The following is a 17511-nucleotide window of genomic DNA, read 5'->3' as shown; positions in this document are numbered from 1 at the left end:
CTGGGAGCAATCATTGCATGGGCTGGAGCTGGCTGGGAAGCACAAGTTGCACAACCATTTGCAAGGCTGGCTGCGTTTGTGCAGGTCCAGGAGGGAAGGGACCTCTCCATGGAGTTCCCAACAAAGACTAGGCTCTTCCCATCATGGTGGGGAGTCAGGAAGCCCTCCAGAGTGCAGTGCAGTTCTTTAAGAGTTCGTTATTTTAAAGAAGTCCAAGGCAGCTTTGGTGCTGATACGAAGAGCTGTAGAGACGCAACAAGAAGGCTCCAGCTCTAAACTCTTGGCTTTCTAGCACCTGGGGGCACTGACCATCAACAAGCCAAGCTTGGTCTGGGGTGGGCACAGTTGGAAGCGTGCCCAGGGTGATGCTCAGCCTGGCCAGACTTCACACGCAGGGGATGGAGGGAACAGAAACAGCAAGAATGCCTCCACATAGGTCAGTCCCATGGAGGCTCAGGAATGCTGTGGAGCTGCCTCTCAGCTTTGTGTAGGGGGAAGCCAGTGGCAGGGAGGGGAAGGGGAGTTGGTTTCTCCCTGGCTTTGAGGGGGCCACAGCCATGTTCTGGCAGTCTCTTGCAAGAGTGACCCCCTGCAAACACTTCCGGTGATAGCCCCAGCCAAGGTAGGGTGGTCACACTCACAGTCCTGCAGCAGAGTGACCACCCCCAGTCCTGCTCTGAGGAGGGTCTAGATCCATGCTCCCAGCACACAGGCGAGCTCTGTGGGACACACCAGTCCCTGCTTCCCATTGCCTCAGATATGTGATAAATCTGCTCCTGCTGCTCCAGCCGAGCAGGTGGGAGCTGTAATTAATCTCACTTGCCTGGGGACAGTCTGTGTGTGAAGTGGCAGTGGAACTACTCCAGCACTTGCCAGGTTCAGCCTATTTGCTCTGCAATAACCAGGAGAGATTTCTTATTAATGCTGCCAGCAGCCCTGTGAGGCTTTTCCGAACAGATCCAATATCAGGTCAAGTTCCCACTAAAATCAAGTGGTTGGGCAGGAAAACTTTGTTAGCCACAGCACTAACAGTGCTGCTGTTTATTAGTCAGCAATGAGCCAGCAGAAGGTTTTATTTTACTGGTTTTACTGCAAGTGTTGGGCTGTGCTTCCCTCCCCTGCTCACTTCACCAAGGCAGCACTTTTCATCCTCCTGCCCTTTTTTCCTGGAGTGAGCTGTGGCAGGGTGACCATGGGGTGCCCTGGCAGCCCCCCAAAAGCTACCTCACGCTCCTTTTTTGCAGCATCTCAGCATTGGTGGCCATTGGGACATTAGTGGCAACCTACCCATGCCCTTCACTCCCCACCTGCAGCACTGTTAACTCCAGCCCAGCCCAGGAGAGCCCCTGGATGCAAAGGGGGCAGGGAAGGAGTATTTGAGATCACAGCCCCCTGGCACAGCTCTGAGCTGACAGAATGTCACTGCCTGGGGTGGTTTGCCAGACCAAAGCTGACCTGGGCACATGTAGTGCTGGGCATGGGTCCTTCCCAGGACTAGGAAGCTGGGCTTTCCATATCTGCAATGTTAAACTAGCAGAGAGGAGATGCTCCCTGCTGGGGAGTCCTGCTGGGGATTCCCATGGGTATGTGGCTGGAAATTGGCATCTTCCCCTGCCATTGGTCTGGGCTGTTGCATGGTCAGGACTGCTCATTGGTCTGGCTCTGGCTCTGCTGCAGGTGAGTGCTGGGGGGTGTGAACATCAAGAAGCTCAGGACACCTCCTTTCCCACTGCCTCCCCTGCTTTCCACACAGCTGACTCCTTCACCACCCACCAGGTATGAAATACCCAAAGCCTTGCTGACGCATGCCCGCAACGCTGACACTGAAGCCTTCTCCTAACAGAGGGCTTTGGTTGCAGCAGGTCTGGCTATCACCAGCCAGTATTTCTCTTTAGCATGACATGCTGCTCATGTTTGAATTCCTGCAGCATCAGCAGGGCTGCCTGCATTGCCTCAGAGCCACGTTTGGCTTTGCTTCCCTTCACGGAGCCGGTGCAGAGGCACTGGGTGAGCAGCTGCCCATACAGCGTGGTACAGGCAGCGAGGGCCAGGCAGGTGCCCGCTCAGTGCTGAGCCCACAAGGTGCCCCTGAGCAGACACATGTTCCTTGGAGGAGCAGCAGAGTTAAAAGCAAATAAATGCTGACAACGCCCCACAGAAAGTCCTCCCTGAGCCTTGGGCTGTGTCTCCAGTGCTGGAGCCAGGGTCCAAAAGAGCTGTGCCAGGGAGCAGGCATGAAGTCTGGCACTGAGCCTTTTTTTGGGGGCTGGTAGAGGGGCACAGGATGCTGGGGTGGCACAGCATCATGGGTGTGATTATCTGGGCAGAAATTCTCTGCAGGGGCCTGGCAGAGCCACAAGAAAACTTGTCCCAGAACTGGTGCTCTCAGAGCATTGACTGGGGGTATGTGGCTGAGCAAGGTGGTACCCCAAGGCCAGTGGGTGGCATCTCGTGGGCAACACTCATCCTTATCCCCTGCATGGCTAGGAGTGTGAGGCAAAAGCTCCGTGTCTGCTGGTGATGGAGCTGGTGTAAGGATGTCAGGGTGGGATGGGAAAGGGAAGAGTGAGCAGGACCCGGTTGTTTTCTCCACCTAAACCGCTGCGTTCCCACGGCAGGAGCCTGTGAACAGAGCCTGGCCTCTGGCACAGAGGCTGCTCCGGGTGCTCTGGCAGGAAGACAGCTCTTCTCCTGCTCCCCTGGGCTTTTCCTCAGCTCTCCTGCTGCGCTGGCCAAGGAGGGCGGCTGTGCCGGGATGGGAGCAAGGCGGTCAGGGCTCCTGAGCCCCGGGTTGTGTGCTGAGCTGGGAAAGGGGACAGGGACAGAACTGAGCGCTCCAGTACAGTCTTGAGAAGCTAAATGTAGTCGATGTCAGGCCAGACCCACCAACCTGACACTGAACTGCACTTCGTGTCCCCCCTTTTCCACATTGTGATGCAGTAAAGGGACTGGGGGGGCTGGACGCATGCTGCTCTACCCTTCCTCATGCCATGTTGCTGGAAGCCCTGTTGTCTGCTCTGCCTGGTCCCTTCAGCTCTGGGATAAGTCCCTGGCACACCCCACCTCTTGTCCCCATCCTCTCCATCACCCCTTCCTCCAGTGTGACTTGCCTGGATGGAGCAGGGCAGATGCCACCAGCGACGTCACCGGCAGCCAGTCAATGCTTGCTCGCTGCTTGCCGCGGGGACAGCAGCCCCAGGGATCCTCAGAGTCGGGGCAGGAAGATGCAGAAGCTGTTGGCAGTGGGATGTGCTGCTTCCCATACCAGCTTGCTCCAAACCCCCTCCCCCGGTGGTTTTCTGCTGTTTAAACGCTTCCGAGGATTTCCCACCAGGAGCTGGTGCTGGGTGATAGTGCTGCCGCTGCTCAGCCAGCCCGGCCGTGGCTCGCAGGGGACAGCAGCGATTTAGGCTGCTGGCACAGCGTGGGACTGACCCCAGGAAGGAGCAGCGGTTGCTGGGGGGGGAGAGAGGGGGAGATCCTCCATCCGAGCAGAAAACCTGCGGGCAGGTGACGTCACGGCGGGAGGAGGGAAAGGGCTCTCCAGCAGCGGGAGACGGTGGGGCTGGAGGAGGCAAAATGGGACTGTGGTGGGAGCTGCCTGAGCGGCTGAACGGTTCTTGATGGGGCAGCCACCTCCATCCTGGTCCTGGCGTGCCACCTCTGGGCAGGGTGGCTGTCACAAAGGATGCAGTCAAACAGCAGCAGAGAGGCTTCAGGGAAGGTGAGGGAGTAACTTAGAAGGTGGGCAAAATGCAGCCCAAATATCTTGTCTCCTCAGGGAAGGTGACTGCAGGTATCTCCAGGGAGCTCTCACCAGGTCTTGGCCATACCATAGTTAAGCTCTGCAGTGGCATAGGTGTTGGCACGCACCTGTGGTCTTGGTTCCTCCTGAGGTTGCCTTGCTCTGTGTGTGTGTCCGTGTGCAAACATCATCCTGGGGCAGAACACTCAAAACCAATCAGCCCCGAGGGCAGCACCAGGGAAACCAGCAGAGCCACCCTGGTGATACCTGTGGCCCATGGTGGCACTTTGGTGTTGGAATGCACTGCATTGCTACAAGTTGTCTTTGTTTTCCTGGCGAGGCAGCTCCTCTTGAACAGTAGATCCTTCCCAGCACTCGAAAGCCAACTCACCAGCAGCTCAGGAGGAGCCCAGCTGAGGACCCCACCGTCCATCAGTGTGTCACCACCATCCTCTGATATGGCTTTCCTGTCCTGACTCCATACATCCCACTGCCATTTGGGAGCAAGTGGGAAGAGGAGAGTGAAGGAAGGACAACCTTGCTGTCCTCTCAGATACTCGTCTGCAGGTCACCATTGAGCAGGGTCCTCTGGGTTTCTGTGGTCTCGTTGAGCCTGGATTTGTCCTGCTTGCTGTCACTCCGGTCTGCCTCGTCCATGCCGCTGACCTTCACCAGACAGAGGACGTTTTGAAAGCTCTTCTTGAAATTGTCAGACAAGAAGGCATAAAGGATGGGGTTGGCACAGCTGTTGGCGTAGCTGAGGACCACCACAAAGTCGAACATGCCCTTGAGAACAGGTGTGGGCACAATCAGGATGGAGACTGAGGAGACATTGAAGATGTAGAAAGGAAGCCAGCAGAAGATGAAGACAGCAACCACAATGGAGACCATCCTGGTGACTTTCTTCTCTGACTTTTTCCTCTTGGATGAGCCTACTCTGATGCCTGAGGACTTGACTTTGATAATGATGAACAAGTAGCAAAGGCAGATAATGGTGAGAGGCACCAGGAAGCCCAGGATGAAGGCATAGATGATGAAGCCTGTGTACCAGGCACCCGACTCTCCTGGCCAGATGATAGTGCAACTACTTCTGCCGTGATTATGCTGCACCCCAGCATAAATCATGATGGGCATGATCACCAACAGGGAGACACCCCAGACGGCCACATTGATCATTTTGGCTGTCCTGGGCCGCCTCCACTTGGCAGATTTAATGGGGTGGACAACAGCCAGGTACCGGTCAACGCTCATAACCGTCAAGCAGAAGATACTGGTGAACTGATTGATCCCATCCACTGTCATGACAATTCTGCAGATGGCTTTGCCAAAGGGCCAGTGCACCAAGGCAACCTGCATGGCCAGGAAGGGCAGACCCAGCATGAACAGCTCATCTGCAATGGCCAGATTGAGGATGTAGATGTTGGTGATGGTCTTCATCTTGGCATAACGAAGGATGACGTATATCACCAGGGTGTTGCCACACAGCCCTATGATGCAGACCACGAAGTAGATGAAGGTGAGGATGGCATTGCTGGTCAGGTCAAAGTGCTGGCCTGTGGCGTTCTGCGACGTGTTGGTGGCTGCCTCCACGGAGAAGTTGTCAAAGGAGGAAGCTGGGGAGAACCAGAATGCGGTGGCATTGGGCAGCTCATATTCCAGCTCCATGGCTCTGCTGGTCCTTGGGTACTGCTGGTTCAGAGGAGCCAAGATGTCATCTTCCCTTGCTCTGGGGATAAAGGAGAAGATTCTAGAAATCAGAGATGGAAGTGACAGGATTCCTGGGGAGGACTTGCCCACCCTGCTGTCAGGCTCGGTGGGAGAGATGCTTCCCACAGGGGCTTTCCCCAAACCACCTACCCCATGCCCGCTCCGGAGCCCATGCAATGCCAGCAGTCAGCTCCGGACATACCACAGCTCCTGCTGACTGGAGCTACTGGGAGTCCCAAAACCCAGCCGGGGAGTCCCCGACTGATGCCCGGAGCACCAAGTACGGGGCAAAACCTGCCAGTCCCTTTCCCTCCCGGCCACGACCCAAACCGGGACAGGCACACCGAGCCCGGACGACTCCGATGGGCGCTGAGGAGAGCAACCCTCGCTCCCCAGTACCCACCCTGCACTCCCCGCCGCTGTAAGGGGCACGGGGGCGGTGCTGTCCACCCTCCATCCCGGCTTACCTGCTCTCGCCGCTGCACCCCGGGCCGGAGGGCAGCGAGGGGGTCACCGGCAGCTTTCCGCTCTGAACAGCCCCGCACTGAACAGCTCCGCTGTGCTCCGCACCGCTCCGCACCGCGCTCCCGGCGCTCCCGACGCGGCTCCGCTGCTGGACCCAGCGCACCGGCTGCGCCCCGCCCCGTGCGGGGCGGCTCTGCTGGGCCGGGGCGGGGACAGCCCGAACAGCCGCTCTCTGCCCACCCTGCCCTGCTCTGCCCACCTTGCTAGTACCCCTCCCCGCCTGCACTGCTCTGTTGCCCACCCGGCCAGCTGTCCTCCCTGACCACCTTGTACCTCCCACCTTCCTCTGCTTTCCCTGCCTGCTCCTGCCCGCTCTGCACTGCTCTCCTTCGCCCACCTCGCCGGCTCCCCTCCCTGCCTGCGCCGTCCACCCTGCCTGCCTGCACTGCCTTCCTTGCCTGCTCTGTTCCGCCCACCCTGCCTGCTCACCTCCCTGCTATTCTGCCCACCCTCCTCTGCCCTGCCCACGCTGCCCACATTGCTCTGCCCACCCACACCCCCTCCCCTGCCTGCCCTGCCATGCTCACCCTGCAGTGCCCACCCAGCCTCCTGCCATGTCAGCAGCCTGTGAGCCAAGCAGGGCACCCGGGCTGCCTGTGGCTCTGCGGGCTGCTCGCAGAGGTCCGGCCGGCCATGCAGTCCCAGGATTTGTGCCTGGGAGTGGAGCATCTCTTTCAGCAGAGGCTGCTGATGTGTGGCAAAGGGTGCCCAAAACCAGGGGCTCACGGGGAGTCCAACGGACGTGTTCTGGAGGGGATGTGCAGGTGACAGCATGGGTGCAGGGACCCTGCTCCACCTCGGAGCATGGGACGATCTGTCTGGCTCCATGCGGCTTCCCACAGAAGAGACCCCACATGGCCATGTGTCTCTCGCTCTTTCCTTTTCTTTGCTGCCTGGCTCCTGCTGCAGAAGCTGACTATCCCCAGTTTGATTCTAATGGTGATGCAAAGACCTCTGCTTCCAGGGTCACCAGTGGGGAGGGATGGAGCAGAGTAATGGCAACATAATGGCCATGCTGGGACCCCAATCGGAACTCCCCAAGAGGTGTGTGGGAGACCCAAAGTCTCCTGGGCAGCTGGGAGCATCTTGACCTCAGGATTTTGGACCTTCCCACCAAAGGCAAGGCAAGGCAAGTCCTTGCTGGCTTGTCACAGTCTGGGGGGAGGTGAGAAGGTGAAGGGGGGCTGCTCACAGCTTTGGAGCCTCTGGGTAGTTGAGCAATACAGGTGGCTACTGCCTCAGCCTCTCCTTCTGCAGTTACCCAGTAACGATGACTAGAGGAGGAAGACCAAAAAAGAGAGGTTTGGGGCAGATAACCTCTGCTCTGGTTTGTTTGAGATCTTGAAAGCAATTAAATAATAGCTATTAGTTCCCTCTCCCCTTTCCATCACATACCAAAGAGACAATAGAAAGCAGGAAATTAAGAGTGACTTGGAACAAAGAGCCCAGAGCAAAGCTGCCGATTGCGGCAAGAGGGGCTGAGAGGTTCTCGTTTGCACTTAGCCATCCACTTCCCAAGGTGAATCTGAAGGCACCAGGTCCTGGAGCAAGAGTGAGAATCATGATCAGCCTCATAAATCTTTAGGAGACTGGGAGAAGCTGCTGAAGTAAATGATGTGCAAATTATTGTCTCAGTAAAAGTGTGCGAGGAGGGAGGACAGGGAAGAAGATGGTTTGGCTGGTGGAGGGGGGCTTGAGTCTCTGCAGGGTGCTATCTACTGGGGTTGGGGTGTCCCAATGAATGTGCAAGCCCTGGGGGCAGTTCCCTGCTCCAGGCAAGTGTCTACACATGGACCTGGGGACCACCACTGTGCTCTGCCTGCTGGAAACACAAGCACAGGTGCAGGCAGAGCAGAGATGTTCCCTCATGCCAGGGAGGAGGAAATGCAGCACACCAGCATGCCACAGGAGAGAGGGTTGATGCCTTGTGACCTTTTCATGGTTGTTTTATTCTCTCTTGGCTGGTTCCTGTGCCCAGGAGGGATGTCCTGACCGTGCCCTTCCCTCAGCGCTGCATCAGCAGCTGTTGCCAGTGGGGTTGGTAACATAGAGTCTTGCTGTGCTCCTTTCCAGTGCTGCCTCCTTGAATTTCCCCCCTGAACAGGTGATGCTGCCACATCCCTCCCTGGGGACCCTTGCCATGCAGCCCCTGCAGTTGACAAGTCTTGCTCGTGCTGCCATCCTGCCTTGCCCTGGCACCCAGCCCAACCCCCAGCCCAGCCCCCAGCCCAGGTTCACAGCAGTTTCTCCCAGTGTGGAGCTGAGAGTCATCTTCCCACTCAGCTGGAGGGCTGGAGCAGCAGGTGGCTGAGGCAAGATGAATGTTGAAGTCCCTGAATGCCTTCCACTGGCTGTGGGACTGCTCAGAGCTGCCTGCAGAGCCTTAGGGCTTCAGCCACCCTCTGCCCTTCACTTTCACCTCTGTGGAAAGCTGGTGTGGGAAGCAGGGGCCAGAGAGCTGCATGAATATGACCAGAAAGCTCATTTGGTTAAAATCAGATTTGAGCTTCAGCAAGAAAATACCCAAACTAATGAAATTATGGGCAGTGTGAATTAAGGGGCTGAGCTGAGCTGGTATCTACCCAGCAAGGAGCAAACAGCAGCCAGCTGAATTGGGAAGCCATGCTTGAGCCTAGCAAAGATACAGTTATTTATTTAAATTCTGCTTAGATTTAGGGCAGAATTAAAGCCTAGTGTGGAGTCTGATCTGTATCTCTGGGTGGTCCCTCAGAGATGTACCCCAGCAGCTGCTTTGGTGCTGGCAGATAAACTCCTCTTTGTCCTTTAGCCTGGGAAGCATTCGCTGCGCTGGCAGGGCTGGAGAGAGGAGAGGTGCACAGCCTCTTCCCACATGGCTTCAGTGGCCAATACAACCCCTGGGAGAGGGGCATGGGGATTACGTGACCACAAAGCGGTTTGTAAAGTCCTTCCAAGTTTTCTGCCCTCCTTTCCCAGCTGTCCTGCAAGAGTCCCCATGGAAAAGAGTGTTTTCGACCCCTGTCCTGGAAATGAGTGTTGTAAGGAGCTGGGCTTTGGCTGCCAACAGAGGGGTAGAGTGAGTTGCCCTTTCTCCCTGATACATGGAGGGGAGGCAGTGACATCTCCAGCAGCCTGCAGGAATGAAGGAGCCTGTGTTGGACCTGTGGGGGCTGTCTGATGATGAAGGGGAACTGGGGAAACTGGGCGGCAGCTGTCATTCCCTAGCAGTCAGGATTTACTCCTGTGTGCAGCTCACCCTGCAATTTGCTCCTCCTGTGCTCTGCTCACTTGCAGCGTCCTATGCTGCTGGGGCAAGAAATGGGGGGTGGGGGGTGGGGCCAGTCACACACTTTTGGGTCTCAAATGGGTGCCAGAGGCTCCCTGCACACATTCTGCTTGTCTCAGCCCTATCCATTGCTGTCCTCATGACTGCTCCACCCACAGTCCTTCTACTGGTCTCCCCCATTGCCTCTGTTAATGACTGATGGCAAAAATGACTCTGGATCCTGCATGTGCTGGGGGACAGGACCCTGCAAGTTGAAGCTTCCTCTCATCTCCTTTCCTCTGGGTACGTGGCTGCAGTGTCCCATGGTGTGGTGGGAGGGAGTGAAGCGATGCCACACAGCCTAACCGGCCCCACTCCTAGTGTTCAGGGTGCGGTTCCAGCCTGAGGAGCCCCAGGGCTTCTCATCAACTTGGAGAGAAGTGCCCCCAGGCAGCTCTGACTTCATGCATAGAGCATCCATGGCCAAGCTCACTGCCCTTAGAGAGACTCCACTGCTCCCTGTGGCTGTAGGGACAGCACAGCACAGGCAGAGATGGCTGAGCAATGGTTTTAAACTAGAACAGGGTAGGTTTAGATTGGTCATTAGCGAGGAGTTCTTTACTAGGAGGGTGGTGAGACACTGGAATGGGTTACTCAGAGAAATTGTGGATGCCTCATCATTGGAAGTGTTTAAGGCCAGGATGGATGAGGCTTTGAGCAACCTGGTCTAGTGGGAGGACTAGACATCTTCCTGGCAGGGATTTGCAACTAGATGATAGATGATAGATGTGGCAGGGAGGTTGGAACTTGATGATATTTAAGGCCCTTTCCAACCCAAGCTGTTCTGTGATATGACTGTGGTGTATCTTCTCCCATGAGCACTTCAGGTGGTACTACTCCTTCCCTACCCTTTCCCTTTCCATCTCCAGCCCAGCAGATCTGAGCAGCTTTGGTGGCTCTGCTGACGCCAGGCTGGAGGCTGCCTGGCTCAATTACAGAGCTGTCTGTGATGGGGGAGGCTTAGCTTTCTGATAATCATCCAGACAAACGGGCCTGGACCATCTCCCTGCAACCCCGAGGCAGGGCAGAACCTGGCTGGTTGAGGCTGGACAGACATGATCTCATCGGGCAGCAGTGATGGATGGGGAGGGAGAGGAGCTCCAGTCTTCACCTGCAGCCAGGATGGGCAGCAGCATCCAGACCCTGTGGGATGCAGCTTTCTTTGCAGCCCTGGAAGGTCGGAAGCTCTCCCATGGGAGCTCCACATCCTCCCCATACGGCTCCTTCCTCCCACTCCCTCCTCTTCCCTTCTCACCCGGCCATTATTTGCCTCTGTAATGACTTTATCGATCTCTCCGAGGGTACTGGGGCTGGGCTGCAGTGAGAGCTGCTGCACACACTCCCTGTGAATCATCTTGCTAAACCCTTGACGCTAATGAGCCTTTGGCAACCGCAACCCAAAACCTCTGCTCCTGCCTGTGCCTCTCCCCGCTGTGCTTGCCTTGTCGGAGGCTCATGTGCATTAAATAGGGACTTAACAGCTCTCTCTGCATTTGGCAGCCAGGCTCCCTGCTCCAGCCTGAAGTGTCAGGGTTAGTTACAGCAGGCACCCATCTGCTGGTGCCCACATCCCCTCTGGTTCCAAGCACCCATGGGTTGTAGCTCAGTTCTGGGGTGACTTAGAGCTTCCCTAGCCTTGCACCACGTCCATCAGATCTCTCATGTGATTTCAAACCCAGTGGAGAAGCATAAAGCTGTCACTTTGTTCTCTGTGCCCTTAGATGTGTCAAATAGTTTCCACTAGCTGGTGGGATGGAGATGGTGTGGTTTTGCCTGGTGCTGCCTTTGAAACCGCTCTCCTATACTCTGTCCTCTGGGATGGTTCTGGATGTTCTCATTCCCCTGCTCTCTCATTCTCCTGCCTTCATGCAGGTCCAAGCTGGCTCCATCCACTGCACCAGCTTGACACAAATGAATTTGGGTTGGGAAAGAGCCCAGCCATGAGCCTAGACTGCACAAAGGGAACACAGAATGGGAGCAGAGGGACCCTGCTTGCTTTGCCCTGTGACAGGCACCGCTGGGGCATCTCCAGACTTGCCTCAGCCTGCTGTGCCCTGAGCCATCACTGAGCTGAGCTGTGTCTCTCTTCACTTTCTGCCTGGCACAACTGCCCCAGACATCACCAAGGAGTATTATTGCAAGAGAAGAAGACATTTGGGTCTGTCTGTTGGCCCCAGAGCTCCCAGGAATCAGGGCTCTGGTGCTGCTCCTTTCAGCATCTCACACACCTTGAGGAGATTGCACAAGAATTTGTGCCCCTTTTGTTGTTTAAGATGTATTTTAGGGACTCCAGGGAACACAGGGATGTGACTTCAGTCTTGTCTTTCCTGGTGCTGCCCAGACAGGGGCCATGGAGGACTAACTCCCCATCTGCCTGGCGTGGGGAAGGGGCTAGACTGGACCCTGTCCCCATCCCTCTGTCATCCTGGAAAAGGTTACACAGAGGTGTCCCTGCATACAGAAGTTACACTGGGCAAAGTGGGCCGTGTGTTGTCTCTGCTGATGTTCTGCACCTGGCCTCGATGTCACCACAACTGTCCCCATCTCCTGGGTCTGCCCCTAAGTCCCCAGTCAGGGACATCATTGCCAGCTGCCCTCAGTCCATAGCAGTGTGCAGGGCAGGCTCTTGTGTCAGCGGTGTCCCCAAGGCCAGTTCTGCCTGCTCACCAGCTGTCCCCAGCCCTGCCAGAGCCTCTGTCACCCTGGGGCAGTGAGTAGAGCTGCTTGCCCTGTCCCCATGTCCCTCCCAGCTGGCACCTCGAGCTGCATATGCCTTGTTGTGGGAGCTAATGAAGGATGGAGGCAATTTCAGGGGCGATTGATTAAATCCTGAATCAGGGAGGTTTCAAATGGCCTTGACCTTTCCCAGCTGTGGCAGGGGAGGCTGATCAAAGGCTGTTAAGAGAGAAGCACTCTAATAAAGACGTGTTATGCTGCAAAAGAGCTGGATGTGTCCTTTGGCCACCCCCTTGTATCTTCTGGCATGGCACAAGTAGGAGGCACCAGCAAGCCCCAAGGCTGGGCTGGCTCCCTCTGTGCTGTGGCTGTCCTCTCCGTCTTGCCAACAGGGCTGTGCTACTAGGGAGGTGCTGGAGCTGCTTCTGCAGGCAGCCCGTCCATCCAGGGCTGCAGTCTTGGTCACTGTGTGGTCCCACGATGGGACTTTGAGAAGACATCAACGAGAGTTGGAGGACATGGTGGTGCCCAGTGCCATCTGAAGGCAGTGATAAGGACGGATGCCAGCAATAATGGGGGTGAGGGTGTGTTGTTTCCATCAGACTGCCATGTGCCGATCATTAAGGTACAACCCATGGGCTGTTGTGCATGGCTGATTGCGTTGTGTGGACACAACTCGTCACACCGGTGGCAGGGACATGCTTTGGGTGGCAGGAAGGGATGCTCTCAGGGCATCCACCCTAAACACCAGGAGCTGCTTTTGAGAAGCCCAGCAGGAAGTCCGGGGTGGGGGCGGCGGGGGCTGGAGGGGCAGTGCTGTGCCCTGGGGGGGGGCAGTAGCAGTGACAGCGCTTGCCGCGCCCGCCCGAGCAGCCCGCCCGCTTCACTTTCTCACCGCCTCTCGCGCCCGAACCGAAGAGCCGAGGGCGGCCCGCCCCCGCCGCGCTCCCATTGGTGGAGGCCGCGGTGGTGGGCGGGGCGGCGGCGGCGACACGTGCGGCGGCACCAGGAAGTGGCGGCGGGGCCGTGGTGGGGAGTGCCGGGCGGTGAGCGGGGACTGGAGGCTGCGGCCGCTTCGGGGGCAGCACGGCGGCTGCAGGGACCGGGGGACGGAGGGCGACGGCACCAGGGTTGAGGTGTCCCCGGTAAGGTTTGGGGAGAGGCTGGTGGGGTGTCCGTGGCCCCTGCTTTGGGGCCCAGGGGGGTGTTTGGGTCTCACCTTCGGGCCCAGGAGGGTGTTGGGAACTCCCTTTTGGAGCCCAGGAGGGTATTTGGGTCTCACCTTGGGGCCTGGTGGAGTGTTTGGGATCACCCTTTGAGGCCGGAGAGGGTATTTGGATCCCACCTTGGGGTATGGTGGGGTGTTTGGGGCCACCCTTTTGGGCTCAGGAAGGTGCTGGAGTCCCACCTTAGGGCCCTGTGAGGTGTTGGGGTTCCCCTTGGGGCCCGAGGGGACTCGGGGCGCTGGAGAGTGGGGGCTGTAGGAAGGGGAGAGTCCTTCTCTTTGGAGTCGGGCATCTGAGGGAGAGTCAGACCCACGCACCCACCCTACAGGGTTTGATAGCAACCCTGGGGCATGGTTGGGGGTCTGAGAGAGCCTTAGAGGGGTTAAGAAAGCATCGGTGCGTGTATTTCTGTTGTGTTTTTATATGAATGTATAAATACGTCTGTGTTTAGATATATTTATGTATAAACGTATAAATATTTGATATATTTCTATGTCTATTTTTATACACGTGTGTGTTTTGTCAGCAGTGCTGCTCCCTGGGCCCTTTTCCCAGTGCAGTGTGCTCAGATAACCTTCATCTGGTCCTCAGCAGCCACTTGGACACAGCCCTGAGCCATATTTCCCTAGGACTTGGTCCTGTTTTGCTTAGTCCCAGGACAGCTTTAGCCAGATGCTGTGGGGGTGTTCGCCTTCAGCACAAGCAAAATTGGGTTTCAGCACAAAGAAGTGCCACCAACAAGTGGAACATGACTCATGTGCCCAGAAACTGCCCCAGGGATGTGGGACAAAGCATCCCCCTCACTTGGTGAGGTTTGAGCACCACTTCTTCCTGCTCTGTCCTGGTGCTGGCTTGGGGAGCTGAGCTCAAAGTCACCCTGGGGTTGTGCACTGTATGGGTTGTAGTGGATTGCAGCCCTCCTTGGCCCCTCTTGCTCCTCTGAGCTTGGATTAAGTTGCAACGCCTTCCTTAGGGCAGCCGCTTAGACAGTGGGGGAAGGATGATTAGGCTTGTTCTGCCCTCTTTGGTATGGAGGGGTTCTTGGGGCACTCCCCCAATAGCCAGGGAAGAGTTTGTTACTCTCTGTCTTGAAACACCAGGGTCTCCTAATGCACCTTGTCTCTCCTAGGTCAGCATGATCCCGGGGCATGGGCCGGTGATCCAGTCGGTGCTGGGAACTTTCCTCACGTGGGGGCTGACAGCTGCTGGCTCAGCACTGGTGTTTGTGTTTTCCAGCGGGCAGGTGGGTGCTGGGATCGTGTCCTCCACCCCCCAGGAAGAGAACAAGGTCTGGGATGGAGGGCTGCACCGTGCTTGTGGGTGGGTTTATTGCTTGGTCCTAAGCATAAGGGACTTGATGTCCTGGGGCGGGAGGAAAGAAAAACCCAGTTTAATTTCTCTCCTGTGTCAACACAGAATAGGAGAAGGAAATCAAATTCCTGAGGCTGGGCTGTGGTATGTGCTGTAGCAAAGCTCATGGTGCTCAGGAGATGGGGCAGAGCTGCAGGCAGGGCTCTGTGTTTGGAACACCAGGTGGTTCTCCTTAACCTGGTTTTGCTGCCAGGCCTCCAGTGCCAGATCTGGGTCAGAAGCAGCAAAGTGCTGCTGGTTAAGGCATCTTGTATTCCAAAATTAGAGGCCTCTCTTGCTGCTCTGCTCAAAAGTTGCCCGGATGGATTTATTATTTATGCCTCTCTTGTGATGATTTATTCAGGAGTTCGTTGCAAAGTGAGATTCCCTCTGCAGCAGCACTTTGGTTTTCTTCCTGGGGGAGGGTGATGTGCTAAAGAAATAAAACTCTGCTGGGGTACTGGAAGAGTAATGGCTTTGTTTATAGCAGCCTCTAATCAGAGGAATTGAAATCTTCAAGAGGGGAAATGCAGGGCAGCCTGCATGGGTGGGCAGGGGAGCTTCTGGTTTGCCTTTCCGCGTCCTTTGATGTGGGCACCGGGTGGGCCAAGCCCGGTCTAGGGAGTGCTGGTGGGCTGAGAAAGCCAGGATGCTCTTGGTGGTCGTGGGGTGCCATCACCCCAGGATGCTGGCTCCGCTGCCAGAGCGGCATGGCTCTTGCCTCAAAGCACAGAGACCACTTGGAGTGCAGAAATGGGGAGAAGAAAGTCACCTGAGCGTGGCAGCAATGCAGCTGGCTTCACCCCTCTGCATGCTGGTTGCACTCTGCAGCCTCTGCCTGGAGCCAGTGGTGGCAGTTAGTAACTGGTGTGGTTTGTGTTTGTGTTTTTGCAGAGGCGGATTCTGGATGGGAGCTTAGGCTTTGCTGCAGGGGTAAGTACAGCATCCTGCTACTCCTTATCTCTGCCTGTGTTCTCCTGCCCACTCCTCTGAAGCCACATCATGCTTCATTTGGTTGCCCACTCACATTAGTGTTTCTTGGGTAATTGCCTGAGGTGCAGGTGGAGCAGGGAAGAGCACAGTGGCAGCAGTGGTGGTGATCAGGTCCTGTGATGCCTCTTTAGTGAGGGTGGTGGTGGCACGAGGAAGGTCATGAGCTGTCCACGCTGGATTTGGCTTTCTTGAATTAAACTCTTCTCATTGCCTTGGGTTTCTGTATCACTCTTGGGTTTCTTCATTGCTCTTGTGATGAAGATAGGCAGAAGAGGCTTTGTCCTGGAGGCTAAATGTGCAAAGCTTGCTTTGAGCTTCTTGCTGTCCTGCGCAACATTGGTGCTTTAAGCCCTTGGGCAAAGGGACAGTAAAGACACTGCAGCTCTACATCCAGACTGCACACTAAATGTGGGGATTATTGCATCTTCCTTGAAGGGAGATGTGAAATTTTGTGGCTTGGAATTGTGTTTGGGCTGGTGAATGTAGCTCTTCTCCTGCTGCCCAGCTGTTACCGTGATGGGGAGCAGGTGAAGGCTCATTCAGACTTGTTAGATCACATTTGTTTTCCTTCAGCAGAGCTCAGGGGATGTGCTCTGTGTGGAAGATGCATCTTCCCAGGGGGCATGGTGGGTGCAGAGAGCTCTGCCTGGTGCCACTCGCTATGTCCTGGCTGTGTAGCTGCCGCCTGGAACGTGAGTGATGCTGTCAGCTCTTGGGTGAACCACAAGCTCAGCAGCGTGGGTGATGTGTCCAGCAGAGCCTGGCAACTCTGCTCATGCCATGGCTGGGTGTGGAGCAGGGCTCCTTCCTCCCTGTGCCCCCCCCAGACATTGTGATGCCTCTAATGAAGGCACAGTTTGAGTGGTTGCAGCCCCGGAGCTCATAGATCTTCTGCTGTTCCCAGTGCTGGGAGCAAACCAGCTGCCTGCCCTGGTGGTTGACATGAAAGGCTACAAAGCTCTCTGACAAGCTTCCCTGGAACGTACCTGCAACCTGCTCATGGTGTGAATAATTCATCTTGCCTTCTGGATGGAGTGGATTCTTGTGCCATCGTTTGTAAATTAATCTCCCGCGTTAGGAATTGTCTGCTCCGGAGCTTTCCTCCCAGCTTGGGGTTTCTGAGCTGCGTGTCTCTGGAAGACACACCCTTGTGCCTGCAAGCCAACTCAGAGCCACTTCTGTGGTGCTTAGGAGATGCTGCTGGGGACAGGGAGGGGCTGGGCTGTCCTCTTGCTGTGGCATGCTGTCTCCTGGCACAACTGTCCTGCAGCCGGGGGGATACTGGGGCATGGCAAGGTGTTTGCCCTGGCTGAGGGCTAGCTCGGGTGCTGCCCCATCCTGGCATGATGCTGCTCTTGCTGTGGCCACTGTGTCACCCTGCCAGGCTACTGAGTCATCCCTACGTGGCAGAGGTGTGGCTTGGCTGGGGCAGCAGAAGTCCTGCAAACACTTGCTGTTCCCCCAGCTTCTTTTGATTTGCTGTGCTTGGAGCAGCAGAGGGGAGGTTTTTTCCTGGGGTTGCTGCAGTGTCTGGGTTGCAATGTCAGTGTGGACACCTTGTGATGCCAGGTCCAGCTGGCAGAAGGTGCTGCCACGCAAACCACCCACGAGCTGTGGCTTGTGAAGGTTTCTAGGCCATGTTCAAGGCCTGCAGGTGCTGGTTGGGGTGAGGTGTCTTTGTCACCCAGGGTTACTGCAGCCCTGCCCTGATCCTCTGTGGCCAGGACCAGCTCTTCCGGAGGAAGGTGCCAGGGACCCGGAGGTGATTGTACCAAGGTTGTTCCTAGGGTTGCTGTGCTCTCAGCTTGCTGTGCTCACAGGTCCTTGCTTGGTGATTGAGGGTTTGGGTGACAGTAATGTGGTGAAAGCACCAGAGTTTGGAGCTTTTATCCTCCTCCTTGCTTGGTTTGCTCCAGATGTTCCCCTAGCAGCTTGTGTCTGACAGGGGCTGGGTTATTCCCCAGCCTGGCAGGTCGGCTTCATGT

The 17511-nt window shown here is 56.4% G+C and overlaps 2 protein-coding genes across 3 annotated transcripts in view; one reads left to right on the top strand and one right to left on the bottom strand.

The window, feature by feature from the left end:
• Positions 1-1976: 1976 nt before the first annotated feature.
• On the bottom strand, positions 1977-6181 carry SSTR2 (somatostatin receptor 2). Its single transcript, XM_068151176.1, has 2 exons — positions 5920-6181; positions 1977-5471 (listed from the first exon to the last, which is right to left on the bottom strand). Exon 2 carries the CDS (start codon positions 5408-5410, stop codon positions 4295-4297), a length of 1116 nt encoding a protein of 371 aa, XP_068007277.1. The 5' UTR covers positions 5411-5471; positions 5920-6181; the 3' UTR covers positions 1977-4294.
• Positions 6182-12967: 6786 nt separating this feature from the next.
• Positions 12968-17511, top strand: part of SLC39A11 (solute carrier family 39 member 11) — a 101477-nt gene continuing 96933 nt past the window's right edge. For both annotated transcript variants that reach the window (XM_068151186.1, XM_068151185.1), the window contains exons 1-3: positions 12968-13102; positions 14313-14426; positions 15428-15466. In XM_068151186.1, coding sequence (XP_068007287.1) covers positions 14319-14426; positions 15428-15466 — 147 coding nt within the window. In that variant the 5' untranslated portion in view covers positions 12968-13102; positions 14313-14318. The remainder of the gene's footprint in view (positions 13103-14312; positions 14427-15427; positions 15467-17511) is intronic.

The sequence above is a fragment of the Melanerpes formicivorus genome, unplaced genomic scaffold (genome assembly GCF_026170545.1).
Source record: "Melanerpes formicivorus ecotype bairdi unplaced genomic scaffold, bMelFor1.0.p_v2 SCAF_21, whole genome shotgun sequence".
Taxonomy (NCBI): domain Eukaryota; kingdom Metazoa; phylum Chordata; class Aves; order Piciformes; family Picidae; genus Melanerpes; species Melanerpes formicivorus.
The sequence above is the reverse complement of the archived record's forward strand: the minus strand, read 5'-3'. Positions and strand labels throughout refer to the sequence as shown.